General features: G+C 34.8%; 1 protein-coding gene across 1 annotated transcript in view; it reads right to left on the reverse strand.

Moving 5' to 3' along the window:
• Positions 1-26,217, reverse strand: part of FAM172A (family with sequence similarity 172 member A) — a 412,613-nt gene that overhangs the window by 145,672 nt on the left and 240,724 nt on the right. Inside the window, exon 9 of the mRNA XM_045566294.1 lies at positions 3,777-3,893. Coding sequence (XP_045422250.1) covers positions 3,777-3,893 — 117 coding nt within the window. The remainder of the gene's footprint in view (positions 1-3,776; positions 3,894-26,217) is intronic.

Consider the following 26,217-nt stretch of genomic DNA (forward strand, 5'->3'; position numbering starts at 1 on the left):
AAGGTTTACAACTGTAATGTAGAATCACACATCTGGCTTGGCTGGAGAATTTCAGAGGTCAGAGATATGTCAGGAAACAACATTTGTCCTCTCACCCTTTACACTCCAGGAGCTTAGGTAAGAAGTGTCTCTTAAGAACTGCCTTTGGTTACTTCGTATCTCTCCTTATGAGGCTGGCTTAGCATCTAAGCTTGGTCTTTTAGTCAGGAGTAGGTTTCACTTGGAGTAATTGCCAAAGGTAGTACTCTTTGATCTGCTTTCTTTAAAAGAAACTTTCTTTAAAACTTTATTTACAAGTTATACAAGAATATATTTCTTAACCTTTGTTCTGTATGTTAAATCAGTTTAAAAAATAAGTCAGCTTTTTATAGTAAACAAATACTTAACATCAATAACTTTATCACATTAATTTAAACATACTTACAAAACAAAAAACTATTTTACTGATTTTAGTATAATAGGAATGACTAGGCAATTTGTACCACTGTCTTACTTCCAAATTCTAAAGCAGAGTTTTGAGATATGGAACCAACCATCAAGAGGATAAAAGCACCATGGCTTACTCTACATCCAGACTGTTATTTTTGTAGGAAATACTTCAGGTTAGCTAAGGTGTTTTTTTTTTTTTTTTTTTTGTGGAGGAGGGATATTTGCAAAATATCTCAGTTTTTTTGGCTGATTCCAAATGAAGCTAGAGTAGTAGGTGGTAAGGAAAGTGGATGCTGAAGGACACAAAGGTGACCCTACCACACCCTTCTCCCAACACCCAAGCTCAAGACAGCAGCCCTTTCTATTTCCTGTAATCCAGACTTGTTTGCTCTTCACTATTTCAAGGAGTCTTGCAGAGTGGACAGAGACTAAGAAAAGAAAAAGAAAAGGGGAGAGAGTTTCATCCCGAGTGTTGGGAAACACTGGACTGTTATCTTGCCAAACCACACTGAAATATTTTCTACTAGGGGTCACACATTTCCTACAAGATATCTGTCATAGACTTTTTTTTTTTTTTTTGAGACAGAGTCTCACTCTGGTGCCCGGGCTAGAGTGCCGTGGCATCAGCCTGGCTCACAGCAACCTCAAACTCCTCGGCTCAAGCGATCCTTCTGCCTCAGCCTCCCAAAGGAGCTGGGACTACAGGCATGCGCCACCACACCCGGTTAATTTTTCTATATATATTTTAGCTGTCCATATAATTTCTTTCTATTTTTTAGTAGAGACGGGGTCTCGCTCTTGCTCAGGCTGGTCTCAAACTCCTGAGCTCAAACAATCCACCTGCTCCGGCCTTCCAGAGTGCTAGGATTACAGGCGTGAGCCACCGTGCCCGGCCTTGTCAGAGGCTTTTATAGCTCCTTTTGGTCTTGCTTTAGGGAAGAGCTCTGAACAGGCATAATTTCAAAGCTTCTTTAAGAATAATCTAATAATTTTTATCTCAGGGGTATTATAGTATTTTCCACAATAATATATTTCATTTCTTTATGTAGTACCATTTGCTTTTCAAGAGGTTTTCTTCTTGATCATCACCTATGATTCTCAAAAGAGTTCATGAAGTAGATGGAAGAGGAATTATTGTCTCTAATTCACAAATATGAAATAGGCCTAAGAAGATAAGAGTGGCTTATCCAAGATTTTAAGTCTTAGGAAAGTAGCTGGTACATTCTAGATCGTTAATTATTGATTTACTTAGCCAGAATCATTATCAAATCTTAGTTCTCCTAAATGTTTCCGATATGTCATTCTGCTTCCCTTTCATATTTTGAATATGCAAATCATTCAGAAAACACAAGATGAATATAGTCCATGTGTTTTATATTATTTGGGAGTGAGAAGGTAACAATAGTAATAGCTATAAGTTACTGAACTTCTTTAAAATGCCAACAACTGTGCTATTTCTTTACATGTGTTATTTGCCAACCACACCTACAAGGTAGAGATTATATTTTATAGATGAGAAAACTGAATCTCAAAGAAATTAAATAACTTGCCAAAGACTACACAGTTAGGTAAGTGATTGAGCTGGGGTTTCAATTTTGATAGGTCAGAATACAATGCTCTTCCCGATGCTTCCCTGAGGCATAATTGAGGGAACTGAAAGAACCATCCAGGAACCCGGGCATTTATAAAATTTTACAAATTTTATGAAAGCTACGCTTGCAAATAAATTAATGGTGGCCTTGATTAAATTATGATGAATTCAACTATTGCCTATTTTAGTCAGTTAGATGAAAACTGCACAGATTAATATAGTCTGATTTCTGAAGGGGACACCTAATCTAGCCTTAGTTACAAATACTTAAAAAGTAAATCTAAATAAATTTTGTTATATTTGTCAGCCTGGAATGAGACTTACATGAAAAACTTCTAATTAAAAAATGATGAACAGAGATTTTTTAGTTTGGCCCAAATACCAAATTCCATGTTGGTTATGTATGGGGAAAAAAGTTGCTAATGGCTCATTTATTACTACTTATATAATGCTGAGAGCTGTCTATGTATATATTTGGGCAGATAAATAGCATTAAAAAAGCATAGGCAAGAAATACATGAAATTCCCTCTTGAGAAAGTTTAGATCCCTGGAAAAGGCAATTAAGGATGTAGCTACACTGTGAAGGAGAAATATGGAAAGCAATGTGGTCAGAAAACACCTGCATGTTAGAATAGATTTTTTTTAACAGCCACCTTTATATGTTTACAGCATTATGAGGACTGGAATAAAAATATTTTGGACTTTTACATGATAAAAGTATTTTTCCTAAGGGGGGAAAAATGACAGTGACAACAGATTGGTGATATTATAACACAACTATGGAATTATATAGCCTAATTTTTCTGTCTGCTCAAAGATATTTGTAAACCTTAACTCTTAGTCCTTACAGTGCACCAAGAGGGCTGGTAGAATTTACCCACCACACAGTCCTACGATGAGAGGTCAGCTGAAGAGCCACCAGGGAGAAAACCAGGAAGATCAATCAACTCATTCATGCTACATATGTACGTAAATGACTTGACTAAACAATTACCATAGCATGGGGTAGCTGGTGTCAACTGCTTATAACATCAGAAAGATAAACAAAAAGAAAAAAGAAAATTTCAGCCGGATATCTATAATAGGAATAAAAGAAATAATGGGCTGAAAGTTTTTTTAAAAAGATAATGCAAGTATGTTCAATGAATCCTTGTTTGTTTTCAGGTTCACTAGCCCTTAGGAAGTGTGAAAAGAAGCTTTCTTAGCCTGAAGCTGGACCATGGCCAACCCCCCCCCCCCCCAACCTCCCAATTTCTCTTAACTCGAGGGTCTGGCATAACACTATCCCAGCTTTTTACTTCTCCTCCCTCTACTGGCAGTAGTGAGCCAATCCACTTAAGAGTGGCACATAGTGACCACCTCTCAAGAAGAAAAAGACAAGACCAAGTGTGCATTAAGCTTCTTTCCTGTAATTAAGCAGCACCATACTAAAGAGCTGGTGGAAAAATTAAATATCAGGGAATAAAGAATCTCATAACACCAAGACCTTCTTCAGCCACAGTTACTCTGCATATTGTATGCATACATAGTAGTCTATAGAAAGCCAAAGGGGGGGAAGGGGGCTTTCAAAAAGTATTAGTTCTTCACAAGGGTTTTCTATTATTATTTTAAGCATGTCTAGTTTTTTCTATTTCCTCTCAATATTCTGCTTCTACAAAGGGAGTTTGGAGATGGGAGGTGCTATAAGTTGATGGGGGCTCAAGATATAAAGGCTCACACCCATTCATCTCAGCACTGAAGAAAACCAAGTCTCACCTCTCTCATCCATTCTCGAATCGTTTTGCCAGCTTCTTGATGCCACACATTGTGAACAGAGTCTGTCAATGCCACAGCAGTTACCTTACTTTTCACATCTGCTTCTCGTTGAATCATCTGTGTTAAAAAAGGAAAATAAAATATTGGCTGTAATTTTTTTTCCTACTGGTGAAGCCTGCTTAGTCATAGATAATAACATTATATTAAAAAATGAAAGAGCAATATGCATCTCTGGTTCAAAGTTACTCTTTTCTACCCTGAACACATGCTCTATTCTTGTCCAGAGATGTGAAAAGACCTAATATTTTCCTTTAAAAAGATAATACCACTTAAGTCTTAGAACTACGCAGCTCTATTATTTTCCATGTGGTTTGACAATTCAAGGATTAAAGGGATCACAGGGGAATCCCTGGGGGTTTCTTTTACAAGTTTCTTCCATCACTTCCTATTTCAGTGCTTCAGGGAAGTTAGTACCCGGGGTTCACTGTTAGCGACTTAGGACTAACTTCTACTAATTTTCAGTAGATGGCACATCAGTAAAGAAAGATATCTTGCTTTGACTTCTCCAATTTAACCAGCCTGTAATTCCTTGGTGTTTTAAATACCCACAAAGATTCCTCTTGTTCAAAGCCTATCAATATAATTTTGCTTTCTAATATATTTCTTTATGTTGGCAAACTGTTACATTTTACTTCTTTCTATATGTTATTTCTATAAAATCAAATGGCTTCTAAAAAAAAAAAAAAGAGTCACTTGGCCTGAAGATACTGATGAACTCATCAATAGTCTGCCAGATAAAGACACTGAAAAATAAGTTTTAAATTAAAAGAACTGAAAGGTTTTAATCTGTTAACACTACTGACCCTAATTTGTACAATAAACATAAGAAAGCTTAATAAAAATTACAGTTAAAATATAATAAATAGTAGTCTTGCATTTCATAATAATGTCCTATTTCTTTGTATCAAATGTTTTTTCTCCCTTTAAATTCTTCAACTGAAGAAAAAGAGCAATTTCTCTATCATTTGCTATTAATTTCTCCGAATTGTCTATAAAAAATATAATAGTGCACTTAGAAAAAAACGGAGAATTCTGAATGGCAATGAGAGCCCATACAAAGAACACTGCAAGCCATGCTTCTGATACCAAATGATGCCTGTTAGCATTCTGAATTAAATCTCTCTCTCTTTCTTTTACATTTCTTTAAACCCTCCAAGTGTACCTCCCCTCTCAATGACACTACCTAATGGGAATCCAATTCTCTGTTAATGCTGCCTCAGCAACACGTCCCCACCTTAAATCTTTGTGCCCGATGTTTTCTCCTCATATAATGAAAAAATCTTCAAAATCAACATCATAATATTACTGCAAAAATTCACCTTGTGATACCTATATTTTTAAAAGCGTAAATAATATTCTAACTTAATACTTCACATTAATTATTAAGTAGTATGCTGCCTTCTTCTAGATTTTATGTTACAAATAGATTCTCATTGGATCTCATTGGCACTAGAATATAAACTTTCAAACCAACATTAGATAATATAAAACAAATTTCCACAATAGTGAATTCATCTGGCTTATGAAGAAATTATATGTCCTTACTCATTTTCTAAACACTAACACTTTTAGAAATCTAGAGCGATTGTTGCTGAAGTTACAAAACAAGAACATATTTTTCTGGCATTCTAAGAATATGTCTGCATTTTAAAATATTTGACCTGGACTTTGTTGTGGTGGTTGTTAACATATGCAGAATTTTTAACGACAGTGTCTAAAGACATTAAATCTCAAAAGCCATTTGTGGAATGAGATAAAATTAAGTAAATGACTAGGATGAGGAGTTAGTGCAAAAGTAGAAAATCTGGGGATTAAAATGCTACAAACTGGAAAAATATAGAGTTGTTAGATGGACTACTAGAGGAAAAGAAAATCTTTGGTCTGTCCTTCTGGCTGACATTTCATACAATGGATGTGATGACGTGCAACTTTTCTTCACATCACTCAAATCACAGTGGAGTCCAATATGGTACTCCCTTACACTGTTACAGTACTTTACAGTTTAAAAATCACTTTCATATTTTATCATTAGAGGTGGAGAATGGCCAAATTCCAGAAGATCTTACTGAAGAGCCGTTGACAAATGAACCCAGTAACAAAGAATCTCAAACATTTGACTGTTTAGGATTAGTAGAATTGTGAATCAGTGAAAATTTTAACGGTCTAATTTTTCGGACTCTTTACCTCTGTTTCAGCATTACTGAACCCTAATTTAGTAGTTTCCTAACTACTTGCAACTACCATCTCTGTCTAAAGCCTCTATTTTTTGCATTTCTTAGTCTGGTTCACAGCCCCTCTTCCTTCCCTTACTACCCCCCTGTGAATCAGCACTGATTAAAAATGCTGGAGAGTGGCAACAGTAGGGGTAGACTTAATCAGGATTGTTTAAGAGACAGATCTTAGGGGGAATATAGCTAAAGCAAGGAATGAGTGGAGGCACAGCTGGGCAGGAAAACACCGTCCATAACGTGGTCTGTAATAGAAGACCATAATAGTCTGGAAAACCCAGAAATCTGAAAGGGAGGAAGCAATATCACCAAAATCCTTCTACATGTCAACCTAAAGTGGAGATGGTGGTATTTAATTAGGATCTGTCGATGTGAACATTTTGAAATTCCTTGCAAAATTCTGTCTATATGTACATACAACTATTTTTCTGGGGAGAAGATTCTTAGCTTTCATGAGATTCGCAAAGGGATCTTAGTCTCTAAATATGAGAAAACCCTGTGATCTAAATGTCTTCATGTATTCTTGAATGAACTATGAAGTACTTGGTAAGTGATTCCTTTGAACAATCACACTTACAATCAATTTAAGGGGTGGGAACATGCGGCCTCAAGGCCACATGTGGCCCTCTGGATCCCCAAGTGTGGCCCCTTGATTCAGTCAAAAGGCAACTGCCCCTAGGCCGCAGGTCCCCTACCCCATTATTATCTTTGGTATGTATCAAGAGTTGGATAAAAATAATAAAAATTTTGATAACCTCAGACATCAACATCCTAAATTTCCATTGTTAAACAGTCTATGCATGGTAAAGTTAGAATTAAAATATTATTTGTTTTTATTAATATTTGTGTGCATATAATTTGTTTACATATGAATAGCAGCTGACAAATTTCTAAATGACAAATTAATTCTCATTTTATTTTCAAATAATATTGAAATGGACGCCAAGCTCATATTATTTTTCTATTTGTGGATGAGGAAACTGAGACTGATTACAAAAGTGGTTAAAGACCACGAGGATACAGAGTGACACAACTGTGATGTGTGTCATGTTGTTTCATTTGTATCACAGGAGGTCTATTTCTCAGTAATATATAATACTTGTACATAAATGAATTCATTTGATTAATTCTCTTTTCATACATACAGTATTTCATTCACTTGGACATTTCTTTAAAAATGTTAAAAAAAATGATTCAAATCTTGATCAGTGAGGAATGTTGAAATTCTAACTCATGCCAAGATAGAAATCAGCCATGAGCAAAAACTGACAATCAACAGCACTTTTAAATTATTAAAGTTCTAAAATAAATGTCTAGGATATGTGGGAAAATTAGATATTTCTATAAATCATGCTGATGATTTCAGCATTAATACCAAATATTTGGTCCCGTCACCTGATGTTTTTGTTTTCTCTTCTTAATTCTACCCATTTTTCTATTTCATAGTCATCTCACCTTAGCTTAAACATAATTAATCTGCTTTCCTTCACTGTATTGCATGTTCCAAGTCTCACAAAAGTTTAACTAACCCAATAAATATCAAGCATGGTACTTTGAAGAGATTAAAACATACGCCATCTCTCTGCAGGTTCACATTCTTAACATTATCGCTGGGGTTGAAATTGGGGAGGAAAAACCTGTTTATTATTACTTTCTTCCAGAGTAAGATTTAAAAAATTAAGTAACTGTGAGGAGATAGGTCAGCTTATCAGAGCGTGAGAGTATCTGGCGAGATGAAGACCAGAGGACCAGAGGGAGGCGTGGGAGGGCTAGAGGTAGTAGCAGCTGTCTTTGCTCCCTTCCATGGGCAGCACGGCCCTTCCACAGGGCTGCCACCATCTCCCTTCAGAATTCACGCAGACCTTTTCTGTCCAGCTGACTTAACTCACCATGCTTTCTCCAAGGCCCTCAAATGATGTACCTGTCCACTCTCTTCACAAATTCCTGGCCAAATCCAAATGCTTCATGACATCCTAACATTCCTCAATTTCCTTTTGTACTTTAAACTGTTATAGCTTTTCTCTGGATTTCATTTCTTCCGGAACTCTACCATGAACTATTTTCCACAAAAGAAAACACATAGACTCTTTTACTTCCACTAAATTAAATTAGAATTTAATTTAATTTAAATTGAATTAAGGCAAAGAGATGCCTTAATTTACTCTGCAGGCAGGGAGATGTTGACGTTATAGGGATGCTCTGCTATGAAGTCTTTGGCATGTCTCTAATCCAGGGCCTGGTTTTAGGAACTATAAATCTAACGCAATTTAACACTCTCAACATAAAGGGGATGGGGACTCTGAATTGGGCTGGCTTCACCCTAACCTAAAAGAAGTAATAGATTTCATTTTTCCATATTTGTGGTCTGGCAGCCATGGCTCTCAGAATAATTACTTGCCCTTATATTTTATTTTTTTATTTTTATTTTTATTTTTTTTTTGAGACAGAGTGTCACTTTGTTGCCCGGGCTAGAGTGAGTGCCGTGGTGTCAGCCTCGCTCACAGCAACCTCAAACTCCTGGGCTTAAGCAATCCTACTGCCTCAGCCTCCCAAGTAGCTGGGACTACAGGCATGTGCCACCATGCCCGGCTAATTTTTTCTATATATATTTTTAGTTGTCCAGATAGTTTATTTCTATTTTTTTAGTAGAGACGGGGTCTCGCTCAGGCTGGTCTCGAACTCCTGACCTCGAGCGATCCACCCGCCTCGGCCTCCCAGAGGGCTAGGATTACAGGCGTGAGCCACCGCGCCCGGCTTGCCCTTATATTTTAAAGTCCAAGAGGACTCCTAGAAGAAGCTAGTGTGGTTTGGGAGTAGGGCTAAATGTATGTCTATGCAGGCCCATATCTATATTTGTCTATACAATATGTTTTAAACATGTTTTTGGGAGAAATGTTTTAAAGTCTTCCATTAGCAAAAGCCATTACCTTCTTTTTAAATTACGACATACGTTATACATATGTATTGTGAGGGTTACAGCATGTGAATTACTTGTACAGGAAAGAATACTCTGAAAAGAAAATCAAATAATGCATGTTTCCTTCAGATTAGGATCTGACACTATTGTACGTTTATAAATCCAAGGATCATCACTACTGTCTGAGCATGAATGAATCACTGCTCTGGTTAATAACACAGTTGAGGTTTGAGATGCCTTTTTTCAAAAAAAATAAGTATGGATATAAACAGATTAGCTCCCTCTAGAGCTCCTTGAGTTAAAATTTCACATTAAGTTGTTTCAAAGGTTTGCAAAGTATAAAAAGCTGGTACCTTTTCCCACTTTTATTATGTAGATTATAATTGCACCCAGTGTTTCTACTTGAGTGTAGTCTTTATGTGGTTTGATAAACTATAATATTTTACCACGAACCTCTCCTATCACTTTACATTTCTGCCTGTATACCCCCTATTGTGTGGTACTCCACCCTGTGCTATCAGGCACACCTGATTACGTGTGCCCTGTACCAGGAGGACTCATCTGCCCAACAGTGGGTTTGGCAGAATCTTTTCTGTTAATGTCAAAGACTACTTATTATCCTTCCTGAAGATTCTTTCGGACAAATCTATCTCAACAGCATGCTACTCATAGAATGAATATTAATATCATTTTTATGTAATACTATAATACTAAAACGTTGGTGTCCCCCAAGGCACTAGCACCTCTAGTGATTATAATGAAATACACAAACTTTGGTAGATAAAATGTGAACACTAAACTGTCCAGCAGGAAATTCACACCAGTATGATATCAACTCTTAGACTACTTACAGTTCACACATCTATCTGCATTCACTATTTCTATTTTGAAAGTAGAAGTTTTTAAGCAAGCAGTCTTTGTAAGTTAAGTGCAGTAGTTAAATTCAAGGACTTTGGAGTCAAATTCCATGAGTTCAGATACCTGCTCTGCCACTTCTGGTAATGCTACTTTGAGTAAATTATTTCAATGCCTCGATTTTATCATGGGAATGTCATAGGAGATGATAAAAACACTTAAGTCATAAGGTTACTGTAATTATTAAGTGAATGAAATATAAAGCAATTAGCAGAAGACCTGGCACATAGTACACAATTATAATAGATGATCCCACAAAAATATGCAATGTAAACTACTACATATATGTAAACTAATGCACTCTCTTCACTCATTTAGAAAAAGCTAACAGAAGCTAAGTTTACAAATGCATTTAATGGCAAATATTATTTTTAAGAAGCCATAGATCTATAAAGGAAAAATTTATGAAGGGCTACTTTTTCCTATGATTATATATTTCTGTAAATGCAAGCCTGAGGAAAAGTAAGAGCTGAATATTGTGTCTATTTAAAATCCTGTAATCAGCACACTAGACGAGTCATAGCACCCTGCACTTGAGAATGAAAACAGAATTGTTGGAGCAATACTGTGGCAGTTCCACTTTCCTCCCACCAGTGAACCCTTTCAGAATGACTTGAGCTGGCAACAAAGCATGGAGCCATGCCTTAGCAGTGCCAAGCTGAAGGGAAGAGAGTGTGCCTTTGCCACTTTGTTTTCCATATAGAGGGAGTGTATCTGACTGTGTTTTTAAAAAGATAATCACAGAGATATAACGTATGTCCAGAGGAAGGCAGTATAGTGTTGTAGTTAAAAGCATGCATAGGCTTTGGAATTAGATATACTTAGATTTTTATTTTTAGTTAATCATTGTAAGAACATAAAAATAGGAATAATAGCAGTAGTCACCTCACATGGTTGCTGAGGCATAAATAAGATAAGGCATGTAAGAAATCAACAATGCCAGCTATTATTATTACCTTAACATTCATCTCTAATTTCTAAAATGTATTCTTACTTTTAGCTATGGTATCTATGTGCTCTTCAGTGACTTCAAAATTCACACCGATAGGGTAGCAATTTTGAAGTGTCACACAACTATTACGACCATCTCTCCCCCTACCTCTCTGATTCTGTAAAGTGATTTGGACTTGCTTAAATGTTTTTAAAGAAAATATTTTGGTATAAACAGGATGACTACATATTCCAGTTTGCCCAGGGCTGTCCTGGCTTATGACTATTAAACTGGCATAATTATTAATAGTGTCCCCTATCACTGTTAAAAGAGCTCTGTTTTGGATGATAAATAATTTGGTCACTGTATGTATAACAGATGTTAAATGTTACTCCGGCAAATAGGCGAATCTTACAAAGTTTCACTCTGCCCAATGCTTAGGGATTTAAGCATATACCTCAAACCTATATAGTTGTCACTATAAAAGTAACTATGTAGGGAAACATACAAGAAGTATTGCAAAAGGTTTCTAAGTTCAAAACTTCAGAGCAAGCCTTAGCACTGTGCTGATCCCCTCACAGATGGACAGGCAATCTCACACCCTGGTTAGGTAAACACGGCCAGCTGGATCTCCACTGTAGCAACAGGATAAGACAACATTCTCTTTTCCTGTGCTTTGAAGCCCTAGCTTCATTTCTTGCAACCTTTGTCTAATTTCAGGAAGGAAAAGGCTCTCCACAGGCAAGAACACCAAGGGATAGGGTATGTAAACTGAAACTTCTTGGGTCACATGCATTTATGAAGATAAGTCTCCAGCCACCAGTTAGGGAATGGCAAGTTATGATTTATTATTGCAGGCAGCCAGAAGAGAGCAGTAATAACTTCCTTTTCCTTTCCTGCCTAGACCATGCTGCCACGTGCAGACTCCCTCAGCAACAAAAAAGCATGTGTAAGGTAGGTTTAAGAGAAAAAGAAAAGGAAAAAAAAGCAAACAGTAAATGACTGACAACCTGGAAGTTGAGGAAGAAGACAAGTGTTTTACAAAAATACATTGGGGGGGGGGAGGGAGGAAGGGGGAAGGCAATAGCTTGAAAAACTTACTCTACCAATCAAGTAAACAGCTAGTATGTTACATGAGAGACAAGTTAACACAAGGAAAAAATGAAGGGTTCACTCATATATTAAGAAAATAGTATAAGTGATTATCATGTTAACTTACTGATTAAAAGATTTTATGTAGTAAGACTGACCATAGTAGGCAACATTCAAAACATAATATTTTAAAATTATAATAAATATATTATACATAAGAAGTAGATACAAAGTATAACTGAGAATTAAACATTGTCAACCCAAAAAACTAAGGCAGGCTTAGCAAAAGAGACATTTAAAGGGTGATGAAAATAGTTTTAGATAGAAAAATGAGGAAATGTATTAAAACTTTATAAAAGTACCATATACCAAGAAATGTTTCTGACACAAATAAGTAGCAGGCATGTTCACAATATCAAGCTAAAAAAATCACTTATGAGCCTTTATTAATTGGCACGGTCTAGAAATACTTAGGTCTATAATTAGGTATCTCTTAGATGTATAAGTACTCAAGAGTCATCAAACATTGAATGGTTTCAACATTTGTGGCAAAAAAAATTCATTAGGTTCAGGAGGAGCAGGCATATACATTCAGCTGGAAGAGAGTTTAATATATTTAAGTTTTAAAGCATAACATTTTCTTCTGTTCTGGGAAACAGAAAAATAAAGGGATAAGATTTCCTGCCGCAAAGGCCTATAGTTGATAACCAGAGTATAGGAGAATATGCTATTTAACAAATTTCTCTTAAAAACATTTACATTAAATTTCTACAGAGATGTTTGATGGATTTGAACTTTTACTAAAGTTTACAAAGTTACTCTATAAATTAATAGTAGTTTTATAAAAAATTTGGGTTCCAATTACGTGTATTGTTTTTAACATACTTTAAAGTCTGTAAACTCTGTTACTTAGCATAAACGGGGAAAATAGTATTCTAACTGATCAACTACTCTAGGTAATAGATTATAACTATAAAGTTGAGGAAAGCATAATTTCTGACCTTTAGGAAGAACTTAAAATTTAGGAAGGAGAGCAGGTTCAGATATGTTCTGTAGAGATCATTAATATTCTGAGTGTTTATATATAGATTATCTCATTAGATAGAACAATTCCTTTTTAAGTAGATTGGTAGTTGAGGAATTATGCATTTGTTTTACTGATGAGGAAATCGATGGCTGGAGAAAGTAAGTGACTTGCCCATATTCACATAGTAAGTGGCACAGCTACATCTTTTAACCAAATCGATGGCTATTTGTATGTAATATCCTACATTTTCCCTTCTGAAATACTTATAATACTGGTAATGATTTATTCACTGTCTTCCTTCCTCACTGAAATGTAGGCTCCATGAGGGCAGGACCATATTTGTCAACACCACATTCCCATTACTGGCACAATGCCTGGCACTTAACAGGTACTCAGAAATTATTTGTTGAATGAATGGAGATTCTATTTACAGAAATGGAATAGATCAGGGAAGGTGATGGTTAGTGTGTTTAGAAATAAATGGTTTGGTGTATTTAGAAACAGCTTACATCACAGGTTGTGTTCCCCAGGAAACAGACTGTAAGATAGTGTTTAGCATATAGGATATTTATAAAAGAATGTCCTTACAATCAACATTTAAGGAAGGGAGGGGAATGGGACAGGACTGGACAGAGAGAGAAGTCAAGGTGAGGTGCAGGCCCAATTACAGCCTTCCATAACCCCAAGGGAGCTCTGGATCTAGAATGGCCCTTAAGAATTGCCCAAGTTGGGTCCAGATGGCTTAGCCTTTAATCTCCCCCATTGTTCAGTCTTTGAATATGGGCTCCTAAGTGACTGAGAGGCAAGCTCTGATGGGCTGACAGCTGAAGGCTGTGTGCTGAGAGTACTCCCAAGGCCTGAGGCAATAAGTCATATATTGGAGGTACAACTGAGTAGTGCATCACAGTGTCCGTCACAGCCCTAAATGAAATTATTCAGTTATTCAGAAGCATTAACCTACTGTCCATTCAAATCTAAATTATCCTTCCAATATGCCTAGCACTTATTATCTTATTCATGTACTCAAGATCATATTACGATTTAACTCACTAATATCTAAGAGATCAAGTAGATTTCTCTCAGATTTTAGACCTCTCACAATCTGACACCAATTATCCCACTAAATTTTGCATGATTCCCCAACTAAAGATCATAAAGAGAAAAACACAAAGCTTAAAGAATGAGAAGTCAACTTTCAGAAGACTATTAAGAAGCAAAAAGATATTCAAATCACAAATTTCAAAAATGATCCTATAAATTCATTGGGGAATGAGTTGATTTTCTGAATTTCAAATGAAATGTGTATGTCAGATAAAGCAACGTATACCTGTGATTTCAAATCTGAATGCATCTAAGTATAAAATAACTCAAACTTCAAATAAGCTATGCAATCATCACTACTTAATGTCTGCAGTAATATGCTCAAACCTGATGGTGTTGATAGGGGTAAGGAAAGGTGAGCATGCACAGAAAGGATTCACTGTAAAAACAGCAGGTCAGCTTTTATTCCCCATAATATGGAGAAAATAAAGATTGTGCTATATAAATTTAGGGACTAAAGAAATTAAACATTTTAATTCTTTTCTTTTCCAGATCTTAGTTGCTTTATATCCTCAAATGTTTCTAAGTTTTTGCCTCTAGAAATTCAGGGTATTCGTCACTGATCACATTTCTTCAATGTAGGCTCAGATTTATGCAGCTGAAATGGTGAAGCACTGATGTGACTCGGATATATCAGGAGGGAGCTCTTGACCAGCTCAATCAAAACCAGCTAAATGTTCCTAAAACGTTCCTAAAACAGGATGTGTTAATCAATTGTAGGCTGTTACAGTTGCCAGGCACTGAGTGAGGTTGACACCCATTTTTAGATGGGAAAATGGCATCATTATAATAAGTATAAGTCACAGGCTTTCTACATTGTTTGAAAATATTTGAACAAGGATCTCCAGATGGCTCTTCTACCTAGGAACTTATGCTAAATACCTGGAACTTCTGTTCCTGCTTAAACATTCAAGTGGATACTGTTGTAGCAAGAAATTTCTATTCAACTAACAATTACTTATTTATTTTTTTTAACTTTCAAATTTCTAAATATTAGGGGGGGTACAAATGTTTTTGTTACATGCATACCTTGTATAATACTTAAGTTGGGGCTTTCAGTGGCCCATCACCAGAATAGTGTTCATTGTACCCAACAGATAAGTTTTTACCCCTCACCACCTCTCACTCTACCCTCTCTTGGTTTCCAATGTCCTTTACATTTCTTTGTGCCCGTGTGTGCCCATCGTTTAGCTCCCATTAGGCTACTTATAAGGGCTGTTTAAATGCACACTCCACTGTCCAACAAATGTAGGATAATTCCTTAAGTTGAGGTTTAAAAGTCTGATTTGGATTACTGTTGGAGGCATTTTTCTCATGAAACAACATCTCATATTTCTGAAAAAATAATAAATGTCTGTAGAAATAAATGGTTTGAAATATGTTTATTTAAGATAGGACTTTTGAGGATTGTATTTACTGCACAAAACCATGTAAACATTGGGTGGGAGAAAAGATGAGATTGGATTGAAAGTAGCTATTTAACTCTATGTATATGGCTGCATCCTCCTTTCATAGAGAACACATATACACACCACATGTAGTACAAGAGCACTTCTGAGTTCACATACTAGTGAACCATAAACAGTTACTACACACTAAGTGTCCTCTATCAATATCCACCCTAATGGAAAACACTGGAGTAGCACTTCAGATCACTAACAGGAAGAGGAGAACCCTGAAACCCATCATTTAGACATCTGATGACAGCTCTGATGCACGAGTGCACTGAAAAATTTACACTGAGGAAGAGTTCATGTGTGAGGGAAGGAGAATTATTCTGTAGGCTATTTTTTAAAATTCCATTTTCCTTCATGTGTCTATTCCTTAGCACTTCTTTGGGGAACATTCCACCAGTTAATGATTTAGGGTCTCCATTTTATTATCATTAAATATTGCCTGAGTTTTACGTGTATAAAATAATTCAAACAACAAAACATCTAAAATAAATATACTTAGGCAACACAGCACAGGATGTTTAATAAACATCAGTATTTGCTATGGTAGGAAGCAGAATTTTTGTTACATCACACCTTTTGTTAAGTAGCCAATTTAGCCAATATGAAATCCTATAAAATGGCAAAGATATAAAAAAGAGTCAGTAGTTCACTAATTTAGAAAGTCAATTATATGTCACTGTTTCATATCAGGTTAATTACTTCATTTACATTTTCAGAATTTTAAAGTAGTGCATGAAAGGTGACAGATTGACAGTACTGCAGACTGTAATTCTTATACTATTTTACTGAGTGTTAATAATATAAAAGGCAATATACAAAACAGAATTACACATAGGTTTTATCTAATGAGATTATAAGTGAAACAGACATGGTGTAAAAATGGGAGAAGAAGAGAGGTATTTTCAGAAAAATTTTACTGAAGATGTACAGTACAAGGGAAGTGGTAAATTGCTAGATAGCTTCTATATTGTTCTTCTAGGCACATATGTATGAAAGAATGGCAGTTAAATATCAACAAAACATCAATGTGTCTAAAGGGAGGAGAGTGAATGACATTCAAGAGAAGTCAGAAGAAGTCTAGATTGAAAAAGAATAAAAGTGACTCCTTGAGAGGAAGGTGTATCGTAATCAGAAGTATAATAAAAGGAGATACTACTACAGAGCACAAAAGAAGACTATGCATAGGAATGAGGAACAAATGTTGAGTTCCCATAGTTCTGACTCCTTACCCACTTTCATAAGAACCCGACCTGCCACTCCTTATTGTGGGTGTCATGATGAAATCTACCATACTACTTTCTGTCACTGACTTGTCAGGAAAAGCAAGGCTTCCCCCTAAGTCTGTCTCTTCCCACACAACCATCAGCACATTTGATCTATTAGTCCCGTTTTTTCCTAAAAGAAAAAAAAAAGTGGGGGGGGGGAGGACAATAAACTCATTGCTGAATTTTCCAGTAATTGAATTAAATGTTTCTAGAAGGTAATTTGATGCTGATGTCACTTTTTTCAGTCTGTGAGAGTGGGTGGGGTAGACCTCACAGCCTTAAAACTGATATTCTAGTAGTCATGAATGCAATGTAATTATAACTTCTATGGCCTTTTATATAAAAGTGAATTTATAAGTAATATCATGGTCTACTGAAACCAGTTTAAATATTAATAGTGACACGGCTCCATCTGTAACATTACATGGGAAGAAAAGCACGAAAAGTTCTCAAAAACATCAGAAATTATCCAAACTTCTTCCTGTACAGATGAGAAAACAGGTGAAGTGACTTAGGTGTCACTTCTACTGTGCCATGGGATAACATCAGTATCAAACTCTAAGTTCCACAACTGATAATGCCTCACCTTCGCTCTATACTACAGTGCACTACCTAAGAGCACATATGCCATTAGTTGTTGACGATGTGTCCTACCGCTCAGCTTCCTTGTAATACTACAGGCTCCAAAGTGATGTACTTTTATAAAAGTTTTGGGTTGACAGGCCACCTGGGTGGTTTGTACACACAAACTGCCTTAATTCTGTAGACTGAATGGCTGTTGTTTGTTCTTTTTCTGATCAATTTGGCAGGTCAAGTCAGTCAAACTGGTTTCTTCATGTAGACGCTGCCTTACTATGGAAATGAATGTGGAAACATTCATCTTTGTCAGAAATAATGTCAAATTATTCAAATTTATTGGTGAATTACAGCAAACATCCCAGCTGATGAACATCTCAGTCATATGTTTTTTAGAGAACACTTATGGTTCTGAAAAGATAACATTACAATGAGCTTTCCCATTCTGAAGGAGAGATGCTTGGATAGAGGATGGGGTCTGTTATTCAAGATAATAATTTACTTTAATCATAAAAATTCCAAGGATATCCAGAACTATAAGTTTTAAAACACATCTCTTTAGATAGTGTTGCTATTGTTTTCCTCCCTCTTCTTGTTATGGTCCTCTTTCAAGACCCTTAGGAAGCCATCTCTAAGACCCTTTCTGTCAGTTTCCCTCTTGTCCATAGACACACTGCAGCCTTCACATTAACACTGCTCCTCTGGCTTGAGGTAATAAACGATTAGCTACAGCACAGAGCACAGTGGTGTGATGTTCATGTTATTCTTTGCTGTACTACACCCAGCCAATGTCTCAAAAATTAATGCAAGTATATCAGGATCTGAAATTAACTTTCTATAGCCAAAAGCAACATCCTGCTAGGAGGAGAAAAACCTATTATAAATGGGCTGGCATCTATCTGATTGCTTGTAGATGGTTAGTACCAGGAAAATAACATTTTAAATTATAAAATGTTGAATATAACAAAAGCTGCCCCATATTGATTAATCAGTGTTTAGTTTATGAACTGATAAGGCCTAACTAGGTGGTGACTATTCTTAGTAAATGACAGATCTATTACTAAAGATCAGAGATGAACCTAAATTGGCTAACGCTCTTATGATATTATAGAGAAATAATTAGGAAAAAATACCTGTAAGAAAAATAACAGATAGCATTTCTCTCTGACCAGTTTATTGTCCTGGAAAATATTTTTTTCTAAGAAATTATGTAAAACTAGTCACTTGTAACATATTTAAAAGTATACATTATTCAACAAGCACTATCAAGGAATCACTTCAGAAAATTAGAGGAGAAAAAAAATCAACCCAGGATAATGCACATATCCATTCCTCTTTGAAAAATTTTAAATAATTTCTTGTTAAAGTACCCATTTAGTGGAAACTGATTTTGTGTGCTGCAAAGGTATTTTAAAAATGTTATTTAAAACTGCCCATGTGTTTATGCTAAGATATTTTACTGATGTTCAGACCAAGCTTGACTATACCAGCATTCTTTTTTGTCCCTTTATGGTTAGGATGTAAAACATATGCCATGAAAACTTGAAAATCTGCAAGAATATTTTATTCTAATTACTCATGTTAAAAATCAATATCTTTAGCTAATAAAAATAAGGCATGACTTAATTGCATATTTTTATATAGATATGATATAGCTATAACTCTAGAAGAAGAAGAATATAAAATTTTACCAATGCTGTTATGGATCTAATTAATTAGGAAAACTAGGTAAAATAGTTTTCTATATTCTATGGGCTACTGATTGCTGCCCACATTTGGCAGCAGGGAGAGGGGAGAGAAGGAGTTTTATTTTAAAAGCATATATTATATTTACATAAAAATGTTATTAATGCCCTTAGAGATTATAGGTGATGCCTTAGTTTGAAACATGAGTGTTTGGGTTTAGAATGGACATTAAGACTCTAGAAAATGAATAGAACAAATCTTTACATTTTAAATATTTGAAACTATCATTGACAATTGAAAATGTTTAGTTAATTATGTGGACACTTTAAGTTCAACTAAACCCTAATCTATAAATACAGTTAGGAATGGCAGCACATCCATTTTTCTTTACTCATTTTTAAGTGATCAGGGGAGATAGAGGATTAAATACAGTTTTTAAAATAGTTTTAAAAGCCTTCATGTCACTTTTGAACTAGGTACATGTGAAAAATTACAAGTAGAATCACTGAAAGAAATTTGTATAAGCAAAAAGGTACAAATTATAGCTATTTGTGCTCTTCATTCTTATCCTTTGCTTATCTTTCTTTTGACCTTTATCCAAACGAATCACACTAACTCTTGAATGCTTTCTCTCACTTGATTTCTAAAGCTGTTCATCACACTTGCTGGCTAGAAGCACAGCTGGCAAGGGATCTAAACCTCATCACTGGGCAAACTTGCCCTTCTGGTTTTGCCAAGAATGACATTTCCAATGGAAAAAAAAAAAGTTACTGTATGGGACACTGGATACTCTATTTATTTGTGAGAACCAATAGCTCCAACCCCCTTTGTTAGAACTACATATAGGCATTAGAAATAAAACCAGAATAACAAAGAATCAAACAGCCTAGAGTTCTCTAAATTCAATTGTTAATTAAAGTGAGAGCACAGAAATCAGCTGAGTATTTTTACTCATTTCCTGAAGAAAGATGCAACCGAGGATAAGCAGTGCCCCCTAGTGTCAATAACCACAGACAATAAAAGCTAGAGGAAAGTTCCTAATGTTAGGTGAACTAAATTATTAAAAATATATGTATGTAATAAATTATAAATCCATCGTTATTTAAATTTTAGATTTTACATGTATATAAAGGCACACTCCATCATTTATTTAATACTGATTTGCTCAGGAATGTGCGAGTGTGAGGGCGTGTGCACTCGCGCACACGCACACACTGTACACAGACTGACATGGCCAAGATGTCTTTAACGTTCCAGGCAGCTCAGAAAAAAAATTCCACCCAGCACAGCAGGCCATGCATGAAGCGGGTGTCAGCAAGCCCTGCAGAATCACTCACTGTGAAGACGTCTAATAGGAACTGCTGAATACACAATACAGGCAGCATGGCCTGAATGGCTAAAGTGGAATGGCCACAACGGAGTCCGAAGGTTTCAAACCCACCCAAAATTGCAATTAAATCTGTAAAGAGCATTTAAACATTTTCCCCTTTTTTTGTTAGCCATAGGTTAGTATACTTAGCCTGTATTAGAGACTAATTTTGAAAATGCTATAACTTTTACTGTACATATTCTGAATACTGGGTCCTAAATCTTAAGTAGAATAAATAAAATACCCGTATCTCTCTTTGGAAGAAAATGCAACACAAAATTCAAATATTAAAAATATTACATATGTTTTATGGAATTTAAGTTGCAGTATATTTTTTGTCTGATAAATCTAATATATGACAAAACTTAAAAGTTATTTTTTAAAGACAACGAGGTATCTACAGAGTCACATATGTGACAAAAAGGTAAAGTTAGCTCCTCAATCTGTGAAATGCTAAGTCACTTATTTATTACAGCAGTTTTTGTCATTGAACCATAAATGGGGGCCAAAAAGAAAATGAAATGAAAAAGAAAACATCCATACAAATAAAATGATGAACAACAACAACAAAAAAAATCAGAAAAAAGCCAGGAGGACTGGATATATATGTCTCAAAGAAACTACTAATACAAAACAAATTAATAAGAAAAGCTATCCCTTAATTTTATTTGCATAAAAAGTACAAGGCAAAAAAGTTCAAGGCTATTTAAAACATGCATTTGTAGGAATCCATTTGTGAATTACTTTGCCACATAAACCCATAATGCATATACTGTTAGTTTTGCATTTTAAAAAGCAAGGGACATAATTAGGCCTTTATGGAAAGATTCCTATGTGCATTTAAATTGTTCCATCTTTAAAACAACAAAGATGTAAATGCAATAGTTTAGTAGGCATAAACATAATGTCCAGTATAATTAATATTTAAGAGGATATAAGTCTTTAGGACCTTTACAGTAACTTCTGGGTAAAATAGAAGCTGAAACTTCAACTATTTAAATATAAGAAAAAATTCTAAAATGACTACTATTGAATTTATTTAGAAGTTTAACTTTGGCATGACTATTAAAATCTCAGGTAATTAAAGAACAACAACAACAAAAAATTCTTACTTGTAACAGTATTTAGGTAACATTCAGAAAGAAAAATGAGGATGGACACATTTACATTAATGTTAATTGTAATAACACATTTTGTTGCATTAAAAATTATGAATCACTTATAAAAATCTCCACAGGAAATGGAATTTTATCCAATATCAGTAATAACAGGTACTGCTTTGATAGGTGATAGTGAAAAGTCAAATTTGTGTGCCTGCCCAAGAGGAACGAGGCCTTGTTTTTTCCTTGGTGGAACACTTGCATGATATGCTATTGCAGTTGGCACTAAACATCAGGTAATTTCCTATAACTCTTCAACAGGTAAAAACGTTATACATAGGAAGTCGTTATGCTCTTTTATGTCTTTTATGAATTTTTGTTTTCATAGATGCTTATAGTTTTTATCTTTAATTCAACTACAGACTACCTGGTGATTATTTGTTATTAATATAGGCATAAAATAATGTGATGTTCTAAATCCACCCCAAAACTCACCTATATCTATTCCCAAAAGACCCAAGAAAATGAGATGGATAAATTCTAAAGGCTAAGATGCAACACCATTAAGAAAAGCTTCCATTTTTGGAGATAAAAAATTAAGAATTTTTTAGACTTAGTCCAAAACATTCTATATGTGTTGACGTGGGGATGTATGAATCCCCTGTCCACAGCCAGGTTTTTCTTGTTGCAGAAACAAGGAAAGGTTAAGGAGGTCCGTGCCTGTTGCATGAAAAAGACGCTGGGTTAGGAGTGTGAAGACTGTGGAGCTACGCTTGTACACAGCCAGATAGAAATAGTGATTCAGGGCTGTTCTCATTCCTACAAGGTCAAATGAAATAAAAAAGGTTTGTAATCCATGTACTCTATTATTAGCATTAATGTGCCCATGATTACATTTGATTCCTTTCTAGAACATCTCAAATAAAAGAGTTTGGAAATATATGTACACAGATATCACACAAAGATAAATTTTAAAATATGAACTTTTAGCTTTAACTTCCTAAAGCCTATATAAAAAATGTTCAAATACAAATTTTCTTTTGCATATGTTTCCTAAACAGCTACAAATGAGAGGAGTCTTGTAAAATGCTTAGAGCCAGAGAAAGAATATAAAAGAGAAATAACTTCTAAGGAAGGTATTTCCTTAATATATGTATAGCCATCCGAGTATATAACAAGTAAACATCTCTCATGCATATGATACACGTAAAGGTTATTCAGTAAGAGTTTTCATATACTTAAGCAAGCATACATATGTATCAAATAATTGACCATAATAAATTTTTAATCAACAACTCTTATTATACCAATAACATTTTCTTCAAGATGATAAAACTGTACTATACTTTCAGGAATGATTCAATATTATTAAAAGTTAAAAATAACAAATAGAGCGTAAAACATATATTAGTCTTTTCATATTATTTCTTTAGCCACCGATTTTAAATATCATTAAGAGCTGCCCATACTTACCAACAGGGGTTAGTACTTGCTTATTAACCAATATATATTGTTCATTTATATAAACTTGGGGCAGGGAGTGAAGAAGAGTAAGAGAAAGGTAATAAAATTACTATTTTATTCATGAATTATACAATTTTTAATTTATTTGTTTATTTCTCAGAAAAGTAACACTTTTGCCTAAAACAAAGTATATCTTTTTTTACTGATCTTGCTATATTTAATATTTTGATTATCTTGAAAAATTTCGAACTTTTACATATAAGTTAAAAGTCAAAGTTACAATTAAAACTTGAGTTTTAAGCAACAAGAGATATAGGAGAGCGCCATGCAGAGTGACAAGAAATTTGTAAGTACATCCTGGATGGCGAGATACCAAATTTTATTTCATTCGTCATACAGATTTTATGAAGGGATGCATTTTAATATATAGTTAATAATTAGTAATTAACAATTTTACTACAAAGTTACTATGGTGTTGTTACAGATACTCAGATTCAAATAGAGAAATATGGTAACCTCTAGAAATCACCCATCCAAATATATGATGCTTTGTCAAAGGGAAATAATGAGAACAGGGCTGAAATCACTGTATCCTTCCTTCTATGATTTAAAAATTACTACTCCTATATTTGAAAATCCATTAGCTCAAAAGCTTTTTGGCAATTCCTTGCTTCATCATTAGATATGGGAAAAAGCGATGGATTTCACTGGACAAATTTTTACCGGCTATTTCACCACCTTCATGTTTCTCAGTACCTCACAGCAAAACCCCCTAGACTCCCCAGAAATGTTTTACGGAGAGCCTGAGCACAGTGACCACACTTCCGACTCAGATCCCCATACTCCTGCATGGGGGAGTCTGGAGGAAGTGCTCTTCTGCTCTGAGGTCCTGAGTATTACCTGAGCAGTAACAAAAAAAGCAGGCATTATATACTACATTCTGATAATTACACAGAAGCCAAGTTCCTTTATTTTCTATCAACTACTGACTTACATTTCTCCAAATCTGGGTCCATACAAGATGCTCATTGTGTGGTATAAATTTGGGGGGAAGAAATACAGCAATTGTGACTAAATATGGCAGAAAGTCTGGCCAGCTCAAGTGCTTATCTATACCTATTTGTACTTGCTCATGGTCAGTTGTATTTGGGGCTGTTGTTCAGTGCTACAGGGGTTTTCAGTGGATCTCCTGTTGCACCATACACTTGTTGGTTGTCTGCAGTAAATGGTTCATCCACACAGCTAAGCAAAAGCACTTTCCAGCATCTGAATTACCTTGTTTGATCATGGGTTGCTGTGAAATATACAGACTCTTCTGACTTCTGAGGTAAAAGAGCTCTCTCCTCCACTCATGAGATTATTTTATATCTAGCAGAAGCTTAAGATATATACTCACTCATTCAGATATGCAAATTTAACCACCAGAGACAAGTAAATTACGCAAGATGATGTACATTCCATTTTAGCTGGAAAAAATGTACAAACACTATATAATTCCATTTCAGAGAGCTATACTTGCACCAAGTTGAGATGCACTGAACAAAAGTTGCAATGTAATATCTGTGTTTGCACAGACTGGACTGAGTTTTGAAGAGCTGTTTTTAAGTACTTGAAGAGGTTTTCCATTTTAATACTTTTGTATCCCTGTTTCATTGATATTTTTACAGTTTTTCTCCAAAACTACCAAACATATTAAATCCTCAGAAAATAGTTACATCACTATTTTATGAATACTTTTTAATATTTTTATGACATATACAATAATCAATAACAATTTAAGAAATTCTACTTAAGCTCAAATAACCCACAAATCGCATTTTTCAGTATAAGGCCATATTTCCTAATATATGTTATTTACGTTATAGTAATTCTATTTACAAGCCCTGGCTGGATAAATTTCATGTAACTCACATATATACCTCATTACATAGCAATATATTGCTATTGCTTTTACAGGACACCCTAAAACAGCAAATGACATTATTTAACAACTTGATGTGGTTATTGTCCTTGTATAATAAACATTTAATTCACTCCAGGTTTAATTTTAAATTATGAATTCTTGCATTTCTGAAGTAAACAAAAGAAATATGATCTCTAATATTTTAGTATCAAATTTTACAAAACGGAATTATTAAAGTAGAAAAGATTTCCATGCCTTATGATATACTGAGTGACGCCAGAGATATCACTGAGTGAAATCATTAATTCCAAGTTTTTTTGTTAAATTTAATTTCTATACTTTAACAATATTCAAAAATAGTGACCTGTTTTAATGAAAATAAAACAGCATATATAAAAATGTCCTGATTTGTAGCACATATTACTAAATATGCTTTCTAAAACCATTAAGGAATTTTGGTAGCAGAGTTTAATTACCAAGTACACAATAATCAAATTCAGCCATGACACATTTCTAAATCTTTGCCAAAAGTAACCTTCTTATAAATTCACATAGGCTTTGATGAAACAGCAAGCTGGTCTGGAGGAGGGCACTGCCCTGCATCTTGACAGAAGCCTACATTTGTCTCGCCAGTTCCTCCCTAAATACGTAGCAAATAGGTTGGAGGTAATGGGCATTTTCTTGATAATTAGCTGTGTAGGCAAATATGTTCTTTGGCAGACAATATAAATGTTGATTTAAGGACCAGCCAATAAAAAGTGCTAAACTGCAAAAAACATTCATTGCTCAATTTCTCACAGATTTAAAGACAATCCTTAAACTCAGGTTTCCATTGTTACCAAGTAACACACTATTACTATAAAAGTCATGATATGAAATATATTTTACCCATAATTGATATACAGCTGCTTAATCATTTCCATATTTGACAAGTTTATAGTATTCACACTAACATTATTAATAACGATGAATAGCACTAGGCAAGTCATTCTGGACCACTGTTTCATAGTGAAACTAATCAAACTCTTCATTTTCTTAAACACATAAAGCAATGCATGTCCCATTGAAACTAAGGAATCTGTAAAGTTAGTAAAGACAGTGGTAACCTATTGCAAACACAAGTAAAATTTAGTTTATGTCTAGGTTTAAGAGATCATGTTTAAAGAAAATGGTTTCAAGCTGGAAGCAAGATACACTGTTTTAAAAACAAAAATAGCACAAGATAAATGGCATATACTCTAGCAATTTTATTTAACGTAGCTTTTTTAAATATAATCTAGTCTATAGTGCACTCAAACTGCAGAAACATCTAAATTAGGGGAAAAAAAAAAGCAATACTTATCCTTGCAA

The sequence above is a fragment of the Lemur catta genome, chromosome 12 (assembly GCF_020740605.2).
Source record: "Lemur catta isolate mLemCat1 chromosome 12, mLemCat1.pri, whole genome shotgun sequence".
In the NCBI taxonomy this organism is placed as follows: Eukaryota; Metazoa; Chordata; class Mammalia; order Primates; family Lemuridae; genus Lemur; species Lemur catta.